The sequence below is a fragment of the Poromitra crassiceps genome, assembly GCF_964638095.1.
Source record: "Poromitra crassiceps genome assembly, chromosome: 16".
Classification (NCBI taxonomy): Eukaryota; Metazoa; Chordata; class Actinopteri; order Beryciformes; family Melamphaidae; genus Poromitra; species Poromitra crassiceps.
This window is the reverse complement of record NC_139645.1, coordinates 10,974,867-10,993,905: the sequence shown is the minus strand read 5'-3', so window position 1 is coordinate 10,993,905 and position 19,039 is coordinate 10,974,867. Positions and strand designations below refer to the sequence as shown.

General features: G+C 40.5%; 1 protein-coding gene across 3 annotated transcripts; it reads right to left on the bottom strand.

The window, feature by feature from the left end:
- Window positions 1–1,037: 1,037 nt before the first annotated feature.
- On the bottom strand, window positions 1,038–18,007 carry ero1a (endoplasmic reticulum oxidoreductase 1 alpha). 3 transcript variants are annotated; one of them, XM_083652955.1, is made up of 16 exons: window positions 17,925–18,007; window positions 17,365–17,463; window positions 16,858–16,977; window positions 15,567–15,650; window positions 14,245–14,286; window positions 13,930–14,006; window positions 13,639–13,712; window positions 12,906–13,026; window positions 7,509–7,570; window positions 7,011–7,037; window positions 5,503–5,595; window positions 4,473–4,719; window positions 3,899–3,968; window positions 3,169–3,255; window positions 2,167–2,303; window positions 1,038–1,706 (listed from the first exon to the last, which is right to left on the bottom strand). In XM_083652955.1, exons 2-16 carry the CDS (start codon window positions 17,455–17,457, stop codon window positions 1,646–1,648), a joined length of 1,395 nt encoding a protein of 464 aa, XP_083509081.1. In that variant the 5' UTR covers window positions 17,458–17,463; window positions 17,925–18,007; the 3' UTR covers window positions 1,038–1,645. The 3 variants fall into 3 exon arrangements, with proteins under 3 accessions (XP_083509081.1, XP_083509080.1, XP_083509082.1); XM_083652954.1 differs by having other exon boundaries at window positions 17,365–17,459; window positions 17,925–17,979; XM_083652956.1 differs by having other exon boundaries at window positions 7,509–7,555; window positions 17,365–17,459; window positions 17,925–17,979.
- Between the last annotated feature and the right edge of the window lie 1,032 nt (window positions 18,008–19,039).

Below are 19,039 nucleotides of genomic sequence, written 5' to 3'. Positions count from 1 at the left end.
CTAATCTCACACACAGGCACAGGGAGACGGACAGCGAGGGAGCGCTGTCACTGGGGGCAAAGAACAGACTTGCCATAGGTGGGTGCGGATTGCACGCGTGTACAAAGGTTATATAGAGCTTATGACGTCATAAGCTCCTACATTTTAGCACCTCACGCGCTGCTCTCTTCAATGAGGAAGTATCTTGTAGAATCTTGTAGAAAAGTGTCGATTTTAAGGCTTTGGGTTGAAAGTAATGCATAATAATTTCGGAGGCATATAATTAGTAACATAAGATCCTAAATAACATAGTTAGAACGTTTTTGTGGATTTTGGTTTCCAGGGACTTTAAGTTTTAACCATCAATATTTTGCTCCTTTTCTCATTACGGTAAATACTGTATATTTATTTAGAGATTTCGGTGATTGTGCTTTTATGGTTATTAGCTTAGTCACTTCCACACTAGCTTCTACACTGCTGCCACTTTTCTTGAAATAGCTCAATCTTGCTTCACCCAAAATGTTATTCACATAAAAAGACTATATCCAGTATCCACAATGCAAATTATTTAAAAAAACTGCATCTTGACCTGGAAACATCAAATGGATTTACCTGTGACAGTGGTGGTAGTGGTAAAAACAGCTCACTGCCATAACAGCTCTGGCTAACATTACAATGCTAACTTTAGCTGCATGGTAGTACAAATATAGCCAACTAACTTGCTATGCAAACTATACCTATAATAACTAACAGCATGAATTTTACTTCCCCCTTCATTTATTTTTTCAAAAAATCTGAGGGGGCAACTGCCCCCTCAGTTTCAATGGGCATGACGCTTCTGCACACACACACACACCATAATCTATCTCAAGTAACACAGAATAATGGGTCTCTTGCTTCTGAAAACAGTTCATACAGGGTGAAAAGTCTGGAGAGACTGATTTCTCAGCTCATTAGTCGAACTACTGTAATATGGAAAAAAGTATTTTCACTCCACAACACTTCACTGCAATTCACTGCACATGTTTCTTGTTAATGTACAATCTTAAGTCTTTCCAAAGCAAAAACATTTGTATTTATTTCTGCTGATGAGTAGATCAGACAAAATATTACGATCAGTCTGGTTTGGAAACAGCGCCATCATCAGGACAGCAACATAATAACACTGGTTGAAGACCTGTCGGTTCAAGACAATTATTTGAAATGATTGAATTTCTTAAAGCAATGTCTTCACAGAAAGCACAGATATTTTCTGAATAAAAAACACTGAGAATCAGTGGCAGCACAACAGTAGCTCACACGATTCAGCTCTCCTAATAGTTGGGACTATTAGGGTTTTGTATTACATAATAGCTTGAGCCATATCAAATAATAACCCTAACCCTAACCCAAGTATTACATTTGTCAAAAGTGCACATTTAATTTTGCTCCATGATGAAAACAGGCTTTTATGGGTTCCTGAAAAACAAGAACTTTTGGCAGCGTTAACTTTGTGTGGCAGTCTAGAGGCAAAGTTCAGTTTGGATGGTGAGACAGAAGCTGGCAGTGGCCACGATGGTCCATGTTGGAAGTGTGCAGATGCCAGCTGGACCATGGCAGTAGTGAAGACGGTGAAGCCAGCTGGACCATGGCAGTAGTGAAGACGGTGAAGCCAGGCTTGATGCCGTCACCGCTCCTCCGCCAGCAGCGATCTGAAGTTCTGCAGCTCCCTGATGCTCGTGGAAATCCTGACATTTCAAGAAGATATTTTTATTCCTATAGGGATATATTATATATACAGAGCAGCCACTTTGACTTAGAGATGTATCCTGGAATGGTAACACACATATGACAAGTCGAGTTTGATTCCAATTGAAAATGACACATTATGGGCCACTATTCAAGTTATGATTCAGCTTATTACTGTACCTTTGCTCACAAAATAGGCTTTTTTTTTAAGTATATACAGTAGTTATATGTGTTATTGAAATATTTACACATCAATTTCAGGTCGAAAAAACATTCTAAAATGTATACTGAGCATGCGGAAGAAAATAAATGACCCCTTTGTATGTTTTCTCTCTTATCTTTGAAACTCAAACACTAGAGAAGAGAAAAGTCAGCGCCATAACTTGCATTGAGAAACCAAAGATTTGGCTGATGGTACATATTGTTGTAATGCTATTACAATGGGACGGGCTCTCATACCTTCCAAAGGCATTGAGGAGGGAGACGATCTCCTGGCGGCTCAGCTGGAAAACGGGCTGCCGGACGCTCGATTTGGGCAGAGCCTCAATCTGTCGCTCTGAAAACAGAACCTTTAGGGCCGTGCCCAATCCCTGGGTCTGAAGGGGCGAGAGACATAGAGAGAAGAGAGAATGAGAGAGAGAGAGAGAGGGAGGGAGAGAGATTAAAACGATTAAATGATTAAGAGCATATCCTGGTTTGCCAAAGCATCACCCTCCACCCGCAGAACAAACAAACTCCCATACTGAGCAGGAATGTCCTGGTTGTCCCTGCCATTTATAAATACTGTAGTAATAATAATAATACAAAATTCTATTAGATTACATTTGGTGAAATATTGATGATGTCCAAAGGGAAAGCAAAAACTCCCTCATTGTTGGCTCGGGCTGGGCAATATGGACAAAATCAAATACATAACTTGTTTCTTTCTTTAAACCAAATACCTCTTTATCGATATTGCAACAATATTAAATAAATAATCATCAGCAATGCGGATATAAAGATTAAGTGGGTAAAGGCAAATAATATAACAAGGACAGTCTGGTGAGTTCAGAAAATGACATCACCTCATTGTAATGCAGCCTTTAAAACCAGGAAAAGACAACACTTATTCCATATCAGTCTTAGATTTTGGATATTGTAATATTGTGATATGATATCACGGTATTACAATATACTGTAAGTATTGATATACTGTAATATTGATATATTGCCCAGCCCTATTGTTGGCAAAACTATCCTTTGGGAAACAGAAATTTTGAAAGAAATCACTATCATTTTCGCGGACAGGATTTACTGGATTGAGACTGGCACTGGAAGAGACAAGTTGTATAGGAAACGAATGGGCAAAATTATTCTTTAAAATGGAACATAGCATCATGGATCTCACACTGTCCCACGATGGCGAGTGTTCAGGAATGCTTTGGTAAGAGCCAATCCAGTGCAGGACTCCTCCTGACTCACCTGTAGTTTCCCCCACAGCCGACATTTGAAGCAGCCCACACAGTCCATGATCCTGGAGATGTTGCGGAAGGAGAGCCTGATGTCCTCCTGAGGTCGACACCACACAGCAGAACCCACACATTGTCATTTTTGGGGTGAAGCAATATGTTCAAACACATTCAAAATAATACTGTACAGATAACTTGTGCCCAACGCAATCTAACTAACAACATCAATTTGTTCATTTGTGTGTTCTTCCTCTTTTTTTTGGGACATTCCTACCAAAGCGACTCTTCATATTTAGAAATGTACTTCCTTATAGCAGTGCTTCTCAAACGTTTTCACGTCAAGGACACCTAAACTGACACAAATTAGACCACGGACCCCCATTTTGAAAAGATTTTGTCCCAGGGTCCCCCATCTGGTACATGACCAGAATAGTCATACATTCTGTCATTGTGTTACTTATGGATGGTATTATATTGAAATCCCCCTTTTTGCTGGGGACCTTCCAAGACCCCTGGGCCTGGGGGTCACTGGACCCCACTTTGAGAACCACTGGCTTATAGGAATGTGATTCTTAAATTGAGTGGTATTCTCTTAAAATATATATATATATATATATATATATATATATATATATATATATATATATATATATATATATATATATATATATATATATATATATATATATATATATTAATATATATAAAGTTGTCCCATGACAGTAGGTAAAATGGTTGCAGACCTTGAGCTTGGCTGCCTCCTTTCCATCGCCAGCAAACAGAGAAGCTTCGTCAAAGTGCAGAGGGAAAGAGCTGCAAGTGTTGAGAAGGTGAGGATTCATTACAAAATGGAAACGGCAATGGAAGCCTATGGAGCCTGAGCTTTGGGAGGCTTGAGTGTCTGACTCTAGCCGGCTGACTGTTACATTTTAAAAACTGTGACAGTTCACACAACTTAAAAATACAACTGAAACTCATAAATGAATAAACAATTAAATAAATGAATGAATAAATAAATAAATAAATAAATAAATAAATAAATAAATAGAACAAGCAAATAGTAAAGATGTTGTCCCCCACCAGTGGGTCAGTCAGTGATTCCTGCTTCACCACTGTCATTACCACAGTCCCCATTCATTGTCATTACCACCCCTAGTGGCACAAAGTCAACATTACAGTGTGACTAACGAATGAACTAAACGGACGATTGGATAGTCCGCCCTTTGGTGGGGGACACCTACCAAAACCCACCCTGAAAATGAAACTAACTAAACTGAAATGATATGATGAATGTGGTCATGTCCTCTGCGGTCTGACCTGGCCAGTTGCAGGACGTCCAGCAGCAGGTGTTTGTGTCTGCGGTCCTGGTCGGGCTGGCCGGTGTACAGCTGGACGGACGGCTGCTGGAAGAAGGGCAGAGCCTTGGCCAGCGCCCGCAGCTCGATCAGGTACAGGAAGTAGAGGCTGCGGAGCCTCTTGGGCCCCTCGCCGGACGTCACCTCCGAGTCGAACCGCTGCTGGAACTCTGACACGTTGTGACCCCACGTTGTCTGGAACCAGCTGTCTGAAGGGAACAGGAGAGGAGAAGAGGAGATCTTGGGTCTTCATCAGAGTTCAAACTTTTTCATGACTTTTGTACCAGCCTTGGGACTGGGGAGCCAGTGTATTCTTCATGGGGCTATATTATATATATGGGGTTATATTTATGGATGATGGACAGAATGGCGGGCTATCCATCTAATTTACGCAGCATTTGTCTGTATTTTTTGCGTACATCAATCACTGCAGTATACGCAATTATCTGTTAACTGTTCAAAACTTATGACGATGAATTTGGAGGTGGCCTTTTCTCTCGGTTTTCTAAATGTTAGAGCAACTAATTTTGACTCGTACGCAGCTTCCAGAGCTGTATGAACAGCAGCCTGCCAGTTTACAAAGACAGAAGCAGTCTTCTTCTAGTCTGGCCTAATATTGATGCAAATGGCAATAGCAAGGACCTTGCGCTTTTTGAGGTCCATATTTCTGTGTTGACAGAGTATCCACCGCCTTCTTTCAGAAATGCCATTTTGCATTTCAGTCGGACAAAGAATGGAGAGTGATGGATCCATAAACAAACTGAATCTGTTTCATCTACTTCTGTCTGATCGATCGCTGGGGATCCAAGGTTTTACACTTTTAGATCGTGAAACAAGACTAGGTCAAAACCTAGTATATGGCTGGACCACCGTATATGGGTGTGTCACATGCCACGGCTGACCAATGGTGTAACTTCATCAGTCAACAAAAGAGAGAGAGAGAGAGAGAGAGAGAGAGAGGGATTGACTAAATTAATGTGAAGGTGTCTCACCATCCAAGAGGTACCTGGCACTCAGGTGGATGTTGATGCTGGCATGGAGGCCGGAGACGAGCCGATAGAAAGCCCTCTTCTCCACACACTGGCCTGAACCGTGAGAGACTGAGTTAGCAAGACTGAACTGTGAGAGAGAGAGTTAGCAAGACTGAACCGTGAGAGAGTTAGCAAGACTGAACCGTGAGAGAGAGAGTTAGCAAGACTGAACCGTGAGAGAGAGAGTTAGCAAGACTGAACCGTGAGAGAGAGAGTTAGCAAGACTGAACCGTGAGAGAGAGAGTTAGCAAGACTGAACCGTGAGAGAGAGAGTTAGCAAGACTGAACCGTGAGAGAGAGAGAGCTAGCAAGACTGAACTGTGAGAGAGAGAGAGTTAGCAAGACTGAACCGTGAGAGAGAGAGTTAGCAAGACTGAACCGTGAGAGAGTTAGCAAGACTGAACCGTGAGAGAGAGAGTTAGCAAGACTGAACCGTGAGAGAGAGAGTTAGCAAGACTGAACCGTGAGAGAGAGAGTTAGCAAGACTGAACCGTGAGAGAGTTAGCAAGACTGAACCGTGAGAGAGAGAGTTAGCAAGACTGAACCGTGAGAGAGAGAGTTAGCAAGACTGAACTGTGAGAGAGAGAGAGCTAGCAAGACTGAACTGTGAGAGAGAGAGAGTTAGCAAGACTGAACCGTGAGAGAGAGAGTTAGCAAGACTGAACCGTGAGAGAGAGAGTTAGCAAGACTGAACCGTGAGAGACAGAGTTAGCAAGACTGAACCGTGAGAGACAGAGTTAGCAAGACTGAACCGTGAGAGAGTTAGCAAGACTGAACTGTGAGAGAGAGAGAGCTAGCAAGACTGAATTGTGAGAGAGAGAGAGCTAGCAAGACTGAACTGTCTTGCTAGAGAGAGAGTTAGCAAGACTGAACTGTGAGAGAGAGAGAGCTAGCAAGACTGAACTGTGAGAGAGAGAGAGCTAGCAAGACTGAACTGTGAGAGAGAGAGTTAGCAAGACTGAACCGTGAGAGAGAGTTAGCAAGACTGAACTGTGAGAGAGAGATAGTTAGCAAGACTGAACCGTGAGAGAGAGAGAGTTAGCAAGACTGAACCGTGAGAGAGAGAGTTAGCAAGACTGAACTGTGAGAGAGAGTTAGCAAGACTGAACTGTGAGAGAGAGAGAGTTAGCAAGACTGAACCGTGAGAGAGAGAGAGTTAGCAAGACTGAACCGTGAGAGAGAGAGTTAGCAAGACTGAACTGTGAGAGAGAGAGTTAGCAAGACTGAACTGTGAGAGAGAGAGAGTTAGCAAGACTGAAACTGAAGAACACAAAACAGTGTTTGCGGTCACGGTGTCTGTTGGCTTATCGCTCTGCCTCGTTAAGGCTGCAATAAACAAAAAATTCCGGTTATATCATTATGATTAATGAAATCTCCACATTGGGTTCAGGATAAGGTCTGATTTCGCTTATTGAGGGCTTCAGGCCAGTATAGGCCTGTCTCCTTTATTCTCTCTCAGCAACACCTACCTTCCAGCCAGCTGTAGAAGGTCCTCGCTGAAGAGAAAAGCAGATATACAGAGTGAGAATTCACCATTTCAATGCAGTGAATTCACCATTTCAATACAATACAGTGATTTCACCATTTCAATGCAGTGAATTCACCATTTCAATACAATACAGTGATTTCACCATTTCAATGCAGTGAATTCACCATTTCAATACAGTGAATTCATCATTTCAATGCAGTGAATTCACCATTTCAATACAGTGAATTCACCATTTCAATGCAGTGAATTCACAATTTCAATGCAGTGAATTCGCCATTTCAATGCAGTGAATTCACCATTTCAATGCAGTGAATTTGCCATTTCAATGCAGTGAATTTGCCATTTCAATGCAGTGAATTTGCCATTTTAATGCAGTGAATTCGCCATTTCAATGCAGTGAATTCACCATTTCAATGCAGTGAATTCACCATTTCAATGTAGTGAATCATGGTGCGACGTAACAGTAAAGGCCACTCACCATCGCTGCCTGTGCTGCTGTGGAAACCGGCAGGACTGAGCGGTCGCCTAACAGAATAAGGTCTGTGAGAGCGAAGACACAGTGTTTCAAGGCAAGGTCAGGATTTGTATAACCCCATCCTACTCATCACTATAACCAAGGCCCGCCTCTTACCATTTCCACAGAGGGTTTCTGTACCAACCACCAATGGATCCATTACACTGTTACAGTGGGATCTGCTTATAGTGATCACGGTTATAGTGATCAACCGCTTATAGTGATCAAAACGCTTGGTCCTGAATCATTCCTATACACATGCTGTTTAAATCATTCGCTTATAGTGATCAATACTCTGCTTACAGTGATCATTTTGGGCCTTGTCCCACCTGAGAACAATGGATTTTTTTTGTGTGTGTATATGGAGAGATCGCAGCATCTCTGTCTGTGGAGAGATAGTGTCTGTTTACGTGAGACCGCTGTGTTTGAAACAGCTGGAGGCCTAACTTACTGTATGGATTTTTAAAGTCAATAACATTCCTTTACTTTATATGTTCTGTATTCATGTAATACATATACACATGTCAATTAGATGACAATCTGCATGAGAAATAAAGAAAAAGAAAAACATTGGTTATAATGATCATCCGCTTATAGTGATCAATTTGACCCATCCCAAGGTGAACACTATAAGAGGGATGCACTATATATATCATCAATCTTTCATCTATCATTGCAGGAATTAATTTGAGATAAAGCGTTGTAATTTACTTTTTTGGTATACCCACCTTCCCTCAACCTTAATTGTCTACGTCTACTACTTAGTGACCTCCTACGTTTCCCAGAATGCCTTTCAATAACCCCCAGAGAAGGGGCAGAGATGGGCAGTATTTTAAATACATGTATTTAAAATACGTATTTGAAATACATTTGTGTATTTTGTAATTTGTATTTGGCTGGACAGAGAAAAATAAGATGTAATTTGTATCAAAATACTTTCAGACCTTGTATTTTGCCTATTTTAAATACATAGAATACATTTTATTCTCAAATTGACACATTTTAAACATTGACGCAGGTTTAAACCGTGGAATAAAAAAAACGCAATGTGAGATGTCACTTCTACTCCGCCTCTGATTGGCTGATTGGCTCAGAACAAACTCAACCACAAATCAGAGGCAGAGTAGGATGAGTCTTGAGTCGGACTTCACATCACTTCTTCGTCTAAACTAATACTAGCCACAGGATTAGCAAGCCATACTGCGGCAACTTCAAGTACCATGGTTACATGGCTACTGAAAAGTAACCTTTTGTGGTGGAATAAATAATGTTGCTGTATTTCTATATTGTTAAATAAAGACTATATACTGTATGTGACAATTTACTGACACTAGGCAGCGCACTTGATTGGCTCGCCCGCTACGCGGGCTCGGTAGCTCGGCTGCTGTGCGGCCTCACCCGCCCTGCATCTCGCATACGCAGCTCGGTTGCTGCGTGGCCTCGCCTGCTGTATTGGCATACGCAGTAGGGCTGTGAATCTTCACTGGCCTCACGATTTGATTACGATTAATCTGTCAACGATTCGATTCCACGATGCATCTCGATACAGCTCAAAGTATTGCATCTCCAAGTATCAAATCCTCAATTTTCTGTATTATTACTGCACATGGCTACTTTTTCATCAATTAATACAAGCAGTCAGATAAATATCAAGTCCCTTTTTACTTAGAAAGTGCTTTAAAATCTGAATGTCAACAGAAATTTAAACATAAAAGATTCAACGATTCATCTGTCAATGATTCGATTCGATTCACACATCCACATTGCGATGCATCAATTATACGATTAATTTTGACACCCCTAATACGCAGCGCCCAATTGCTCAACTTCGCATTCCTATGACATCAGTGATGTCATAAGATGATTTTAGTCAATAATGATGTCACTGATGACATCAATGATGATGTCATAGCCATTATGACATCATCAGTGGGCCAGAAATTAAACAAACAAACAAGTCCACTGGCTCCCTTTCATATGATGATGGTGGATGTGAAGTTGTTTAAAGGGGACCTACTATGTTTTTTCTAGATTTCAGTTATATATGTATATACTATTATGATGTCAGATATCTATGGCTAAACATGATCACCTCAGGTTAACATGTAGAAATGCTGCCTATACTGTAAGTCAAAAGCCCTCACAGAAGGCCAGGGGCGTCATGCAAGCCAAAATTCTGAGGGGCCGACATTCGGCAGCGACCAAAGGTCCCCGGCTAAAACATGTCGGTGGCGACCTAAAGTCTGTATAGATCTGCAATGATTCAATCAGTCTGTCCAGATAAAGTGTGCTGAATCCACTCATGATTGATTGATTTATCTATCAATCGGTCCATTTAGCTATTTCTAAAATGTTGGAAGGCAGATTTAGAGGAATACAGTGTATCTCATTTTAAATGAACAGGGTTAGATTATCCTTTATTGTCTCCCTTAGGAGAAATTTGTCTTAGACTGTTGTGATGTCATTATTCAGTTTTAACCATCAATATTTTTGCTCCTTTTCTCATTATTAGGGTAAATACTGTATATTTATTTCGAGATAAACATTCGGCGGCGACCAAAGGTCCCCGGCTAATTTCGTTCAGTGGCGAACTAAGGTCTGAATAGATCTGCAATGATTCAATCAGTCTGCCCGGGTAAAGTGTGCTGAATCCACTCATGATTGATTGATTTATCTATCAATGGGTCCATTTAGCTATTTCTAAAATGTTGGAAGCCAGATTTAGAGGAACATCTCATTTTAAATTAACATTAGGATTAGACTGTTGTGATATCATTATTCAGTTTTGACCATCAATATTTTGCTCCTTTTCTCATTAGGGTAAATACTGTATATTTATTTCTAGATTTTGGTCAATTATTTGTGCTTTTATGGTTATTAGCTTAGTCACTCACTTCTACACTATAGCTAGACTGCTGCCACTTTTCTTGAAATAGCTAAATCTTACTTCACCTAAAATGTTATTCACATAAAATGACATCCACAAGAACTGCATTGACCTGGATACATCAAATGGAATTCAGTGTTTTGCTACAGTAACTACAGTATAACCTGTCATAGTGGTGGTAAAAACTAACAGGTCACTGCCATAACAGCTCTGGCTAACATTACAATGCTAACTTTACATGGTAGGTACAAGTATAAGCCAACTAACTTGCTATGCAAACTATGCATAATAACTAACAGCATTTTATTTTCACATGCTTGAAAAGGGGATTGATGCTCTACTACTAATGACCGCCATGATTTCTTCCCCTCTCTTTCCCCACCCCAAAAATCTGAGGGGGCAACTGCATTTTCAATGGTCATGACTGTCAGATTTTTCCACCACATGACGCTTCTGCAGAAGGTGAATAACAGTTGAAGTGAGGGAGAAATTAGTTGTGCTGAAAAACAACTAAAACTGAAATGGAAGAGTGTGTTAGAGGGTACACAAAGGAGAATACTGTCACAGAGGACTAAAGAGATGATTTACCATCTAATAAAACAAGAACATTTCCCATTTGAGATGCTGGAATAAGAGCATTAGGACATTTTTCCTTAAAGAAATGGCTCAAAATGATTAATAGATTATCAAAATAGGCAATTAATGTAATATTTGGCAATTAATCGATGAATTGACTAATCGTTGCAGCTCTTTATCAGTTTTTATAAAATGTATTTTTATGTATTTTCAAAATACAAAATATGTATTTGTATTTCAAATACATTTTTCAGACCAGTATTTTGTATTTGTATTGTGATACATTTTTTGAGCAAGTATTTGTAATTTGTATCAAAATACTTTTTGATGTATTTTCACCCATCTCTGAGAAGGGGCATGATGAACTTGTTCCTTTCAGTAAAATGGCGGTGCTAGAAAGAAGCTCTCGCTCTTTGATTCAGAGGGACTGACACTTTGTGTCCTAAATAATGCCCTAATAGAAATAAACAAATGGGTTGAATGCAACAAGTTGATTTTAAATATTCCTAAGACTAAATCCATTTTGTTTGGATCCCGACATATGTTGGCCAACAACCCTCAACTAAAACTGGTAATAAATACCACAAATATTGAACAAGTTGACACAATAAAACTTCTGGGCATGACAATTGACAACTCACTATCTTGGTCTAAACATATAAATAATATTGTCACCAAAATGGGAAGTGGAATCAGAATCACTAGGAAGTGTTCTGCGTTCATCAGTCCCTCAATACTCAAATCAGTTATTCATTCCTTGGTTCTCTCTCATTTAGAATACTGTCCTGTAATCTGGTCCTCTGCTTCACAATCTGATCTGAAAAAGTTGCAGGTTGCTCAAAATAAGGCGGCTCGTTTAGCACTCAGTTGTTCATACAGAACAAGTATAAATGTCATGCATGCACGGCTGTCGTGGCTGTTGGTTGTACAGAAAATGTCTCTGTCTCTCTTAATGTTACTGCGGAGCATAATTAGTCATAACAAACCAGCCAGCTTAGCTGATCAGTTAAATATGACCTCTGGGCATGGATACAGCACTAGAGGTGCTGCGGCTGGTCACTTTACACTCCCAGCTCCAAGAACCAATTTTCGGAAAATTACCATTTTATATAGATCAATATCACTCTGGAACTCACTGCCAAAGGACATCATATCTACTGTTAACAATAAATCTGCCTTTAGAAAACAAACAAAGCAATTCCTTGCCAAATAGCTTTTGTCTAACGTTAGTGGTTTATTTTATGTTGTTTCTCTGTCTAGTGTGTTTAATTATACTGTTATCTGTTAACATGTCATTTCATATTTTCACTCAGTTGTATATTTGTTGATCTTATTAGTTTGAGTTGTTAGATGTTCTTTATGTCGTCTGATTTTCTTTTTATCCTCTGTTATGTTGAGTATATATATATATATATATATATATATATATATATATATATATATATATATATGTGTATGTATATATATATATATATATATTTTTTTTTTTTTTTTTTTTTTTTTTTATCGTTTTATTATATGTTTGTATTCTCTGTGTTCAGGACCCCAGGAAGATTAGAGGTGCAGTCATGTCCTTCTAATGGGGATCCTTTAATAAACTAAACTAAACTAAACTTAAAAAAAACCTGTTGATGTTCTAGATTTCTGAAACATTTTCTGATATCAAACTCCAATGTAGCTGCCGGAAATATCTGGAGGTGACGACACGTCTACAATGGGCCAGTTATATCTCCAAAAAATAGAATAAACTACCAAAGGGCCCCAGGAATTCAAGAAATATCACCAATACCTCCTTTTTGAAATGTGTAAAATGTTTTAGGGTGGATTTCTCCTTCAAGACATTTGATGAAAAATGTGCTGTAATGCCATTCTGTGGTGTAAATTCTACGATCATTTACTTGAAGCAGTTCTCCTCATAGATGCTGTTCCAGATCTGCCAGGCCTCTGGTCCCTTGTAGCCGGTGTAACGCTCTGGGTTCAGCAGAAGGTCCACATACTGGGAGTCTGGGGACTCTTCATCTGGAACAGCGACACGCATGTAGTCACAGATCACAACATGCTTAGGCCTACAGGTGTCTGACGAGTTTGATCCATAGTCGTGTCATGTGATCATATTCCAACAGGGTTGAGGAGGAGTAACAGAATATTTGCAATGGTTTTGCATAATTTCAATGAGAAACTTTGGACCACTTCTGTCTGTTTGCTGCCATCTAATGGTTAAAAGCGTGCCATGTCACCACTTGGCAACAAAGATCAGCCAATAGCCGATGGCAAATGCAATAGCAGAATTTTAACCATCAGATGGCAGGAAACCCAGAAAAGTAGTGCAGGTTTAGTGAAGTAATTGTATTCCCTCATATTACCCCAACCAGTAAAACATATTCTGATTAGTACAGTACTTGTGAAAAAATTGATTACTTCTGGGAATTCTTTTAAAGTGAAAGCAGTTGTTCTACATATTTCTAAAATTTGGCACAGAAGGAAATGTGTTTGTATGCAAACCTCCAGTTACAGTACTAGCTACAGTATTATGCTGTGGTTGGAAAATCACATTTTTAATTAAATCTGTAGTTACAGGTTGACACTGACTGACTGACTGACTGATTGATTGATTGATTGATTGATTACTACCATCAGCCACACAGAAGCGCTCTGCCTCATCATCGTGTTTGTTCCAGTCCTGCAGAGCCTCTCTGGTCTCCTCACTGGAAAATACAAAACGGCAGCCAGCTATTTATTATATATATATATATATATATATATATATATATATATATATATATATATATATATATATATATATATATATATATATATATATATATATATATATATATATATAATATATATGTAACTAGGTTTTCATTTAGCAGTGATGTTGTGCCTTGAATGCGTGATCCAATAGGATGAATCCAAACAAACCTGAGAGAGACGTCTACAGCTCCAAGACGCTCCGCCTTCTCACAGTCACTCAGCTGCTCGTTTGCCTCCGCTGAATACTGTATACACACACACACACACACACACACACACACACACACACACACACACACACACACACACACACACACACACACACACACACACACAGTTTTCAGGCCATCAAAGTACGAGTCAGAGAGTCAAGTCCCAAGTTACCAGAACCCCCAAGTCAAGTCAAGTCTCGAGTCTTCTCTTCATGCATCAACTCAAGTGTCAAGCAATGAATATTCCAATGAGCTCCACCTGCTGGCTCACCTTGTTGTGGCTGGAGGATCGGATTCCCTCCGGCACATCGCTCTGTGGAACGGAGGAGACGGAGTTTTTGACAGCAAGGTGAATATATATATATATATATATATATATATATATATATATTTAAGCAATATAGCATGAGAGCAAGTGTGTTGTGGTGAATATATCCCGCTGATAAGCTGTTATCCCACTCGGCCTGCGGCCTCGTGGGATAACAGCTTATCAGCGGGATATATTCCACAACACACGCTGCTCGAGTGCTATATTGCTTTTATAAAACGGTTTCCAAGTATAATAATATAATAATAATAATACTATAAGTCCGACTGGCATTTTATTCTGATAGAGTCAGTTGAAACACTACTGTAAGGCGGGACCTCTAGCAAGAAGATAGACGTGCGGGTGATTTGATTGGATCGTTCTGGAGACTGAAGTCGACATTGGCCAATCCTGGCGCTTGCTGAGACCTTTTTGCAGAGCCCGACACCAGAGCCGTATGCCGACACCAAGTAACGTTACGTCTTATTTAGAAATGCGGGGTTAAGAGTGAGGGCGCGCGAGAGAGGGGTTAAGACATTAGCCCGCGTCTATTCTTGTACAAAACATCATTTTCTGCGAAGTATTAGTAAAGTTATAAGCGAAGATCGATTCACAAGGATCTGAAAGCTGTCTCCGCCATTTTGTTTTTGAGGTAACCAAAGCCTAGAGAGTTGCGCCATCATGCGTCTGGCTGCAAGCGAGTAGCTTTTTGTTTTGACACTACTGTAAGGCGGGACCTCTAGCAAGAAGATAGACGTGCGGGTGATTTGATTGGATCGTTCTGGAGACTGAAGTTGACATTGGCCAATCCTGGCGCTTGCTGAGAAGCTGAGAGCTTTCTGGAAAGCCCAACACGGAGCTCGAGCGCAGAGCTGCCTTTTAGTAAGAGAGTTGCCATGGCAACCAATAACACATGGGCATGGGTTATTGAACTCGGTTACTGGAATTATACAATGGCTGTGAACCAATCAGATTGCTTGATTTGAGAGAGCCGTTTTATAAATATATATATATATATACGGTATACACACACAGTCTATGGAGGTGAATGAGTTTTTGACATTGAGGTGAATATATATGGAGGTGAATACGTTTTTGACAGTGAGGTGAATATATATACAGTCTATGGAGATGAATGAGTTTTTGACAATGAGGTGAATATATACAGTATACAGTCTATGGAGATGAATGAGTTTTTGACAATGAGGTGAATATACTGTATATACAGTCTATGGAGGTGAATGAGTTTTTGGATTTCTTGCAGCAGAAAGTGTGGAGGAACTCACAGGAGAGCAGGGCTTCACGGCACAGAGGCTCTGACCACACCGGCCGCTGTCCGCCCAGAACGGACACGGCTTGTCCAGGTTCACCTGAGCCAGAGGAAAAAAGTAGCAATATCGTGATCGTGATGGAAAAATACTCTAGTATAAGTAAAAGTCCTGCATTCAAATGTTTACAGTAACATTAATAAGCAGTAAAAATCTACAAAACAGACAAACAAACAAACAAACAAAAAACACTCCCTCATGTGAGATCATCATTACAAACATGTTTCTCAACCAAGCTTTGTTCAAACCTACACAGCCTAATTTTAAATTCTAGTCCAGGTCCCATGGTTTCTGAAGATACCAAATGTGTCATTCTGAAGTACAGGGTCAGGGATATCAATGTCAAATGGTGCAGAAACATCTAGCTTTAAGCTGTAAGAAGTGCTTTAATGTTGTCGGTTTAACTGCTCCATATAACGGTTGGGTCTGGGGAGTTGAATCTCTAATAATGCAACATATTTTATGAGCTTATCTTTTTCATGTAAAATATTCAGATAAATGTAGTGGCGTAAACGGGCCAGTACTTCAAAACTAAGCACAGTACTTAAAGTTACAATCTCAAAGATTTTCATCTAAATAAATATCTGTTAAGTCACTATCTATCTGATAGTGAGTTAACACAATGGTGATTGAGCCTATGGCCCATTGATGGAAGCCTTTGCATTTTCAGTATTGCAGCATTTATGAACTTGGTGTCTGTGGTGACACAGGGTGGGCGGAGCTAACACAATAGACTCACTCTGCAGGTTACTGTAGATCACAGGGTGGGCGGAGCTAACACAATAGACTCACTCTGTAGGTTACTGTAGGTTCACAGGGTGGGCGGAGCTAACACAATAGACTCACTCTGTAGGTTACTGTAGGTTCACAGGGTGGGCGGAGCTAACACAATAGACTCACTCTGTAGGTTTCTGTAGGTTCCTGACAACTCTTGTGTGAAGTAGGATAACGAGCTACTTTTTCCGGCCTCTGCTAGCATTACGGGCGGGCGGTTAGTTTACTATACGATGGCTGAACAAACTGACTAATGGATCTCACCTGCAATTACCACTCATCACCATAGGGGTCACCCAAGAGAACAAAACTGAAATCTTATGGATTATACCTTTAAGTAATGGACTAAGTTGCTTTCTCATTTGCAGGAGGAGAGAGGAGTGTGCGTGTGTGTGTGTGTGTGTGTGTGCGCGTGCGTGCGCGTGCGTGCGCACGTGTGCGTGTGTGTGCGTGCGTGCGTGTGTGTGTAAGTGACCTTGTAAAATCTGAAGAAGTCTGACTCCAGCAGACGTTGAAGTTTGGGGTGAAGCTGGTCGTTGTTGAAGGCGTCGATGGTCTCCACATCGCAGGCGCAGTCATCCAAGCTTCCTGAGAGCTGAGTCAGACCAAACAACTTCACCGTCAGCGTGGACGATGATCGGCTAATATTTGTAAAGTCAGGAGGTGAATAACAAACTCAACCCTTTAAGTCCCCGCACAGCGGTGTGCCATTCAGCTTTATGGCAGCATGCACTCCCCATACCAACCTCTCAAATCCTGACTCTCTCTACTACTACCTCATCCCTAGCTATGGCCCCTTTTCCCTAGCACCCCTTGCTTGCTCTACAACAATCAATCAAGATATTATAAGAAGTAACAGGTAAAACTAAAGTGTTTATAACAAGTTTGAATTATGGTCAAATCTGCTCTATGGTCTAACATGCATAGACGAATGGTCTATCTTCATTATGCACTGTGGGTGCGGGCGGCGGGTCTAACTCACCTGACAGAAGCACCTGCTGTCCGCCTGCGGGAGGAGGAGGAGGAAGAGGAAGATGGGCCCGGGGAGAATCAGCTTCACAACACACTGCTCCATCTCTGTCTAAAACACACAGCACACACACATGATCAACTAAACACTACACACACACGCTTCCTCTGAAGGCAGGCAGGTTAGCAGCTGTTGGAAGCGGTTAGAAGGCGGTGGATCTGAAGTGTACGTGACTACGTGCTTCCTCATGTTGCCTCATTTCCCCTCGGCGACGTGAACTGCGTGACCGGCTGAGCTGAGCTGACCCGGGAGTTCCCGTGTTGACTGTTATACTACCACACATATATCACTGCAGGGGTAGTCACACCTCACGATATGCCTTTGTTTATATTGCAAGTGCTTGATTTACTTGACGTTCATTCGATATCGTGTTTTGGACTCCGTCCGGAAGTATTTTCTTCCTGTTTAAAACATCTGCAAGTAACGTTTTGTCCAGGCTACTCATATATTCCGAATGAATATGTTCAAATACATTGTTTTCGCGTTTGGGCTGTAAAACAAAACCTACGTACCGCACATTTCGTCTTGATGTCATGTATTTACCATCATACCGTACCGTAGCTACAGTAGTGCTAGTGAGTAGGCTAGTCAGTTCTCCAGTCAGTGTTGCCAGGTGGGAAATGTTGAATTATCGTACCTGAGGGTCAAAATTACCGTTTTTGGAGGGAGATTATCATATGCGAGCAGCGGCTTCTTCTTCTTATGGCTTTCTGGCTAATCTCTCGAGACAGACTTTCAACTTGCATAGAAAAAAAATGTTTTTTTTGTTTGTTTAACCGATGGGTTCCCAGATTGCTTTCCGGCATAGCCTACCTCACAATTGTGATGACATCACAATTTCTCAAGTGATATCACTGATGACATCACAATTCCCTGATTTATAACATCACTGATGATGTCACAAACAGAAACAGCCCGCAAAACCGTGACTAACCACCGCCCACTTAGGCAATTTTAATGATGATGATCATGATGATGATGATTGAAATCTAATTTTTAAAATCACAACACAAAATTCAACTTTCCATTTTAAATTACGTGCTTTTTACTTTTAAAGTAGGCTACATTAAGTAGGCTAGGCTACTTCCACTGAGGTAAAGGAACAGCAAAATAATAATACTAGCCTACGTAGGAAATTCCAGCACTCTACCATGGAACAAAAATTAGCCTACTTTGGATCCTAGGGGACATGAATGCATGATTAGCTGTAAAGTAAAGACGTTGTGAGAAGACATGTAGATTATAAACAGACAGGATCCATATTAGTATATTGATTAGCCTACAGCTAAGTGTCAAAATAATCAAATTATCATTATGGGAATTTTGGCATTATTGATGATCGTACAGAGGGCGAAGTTATCGTACAAATACGATAATTATCGTACACCTGGCACTCTGTAATGTAATATCAATGACCGGCCACATGGAGGCGCCAGCCAGAAACTTTTCATCAACAATCTCTGATTAAATTGAAAGGGAAATTAATGACACTCAAATTAACAATTTGCTCATCTGGTTTGCCAAAATTACAGTCACAATGACCATGTATCTGATGGGAAGTAGGCTGATTGGGCATTTACACATTATTACTATTATTATTATCAATAATAACAGTGATTGATCTGTG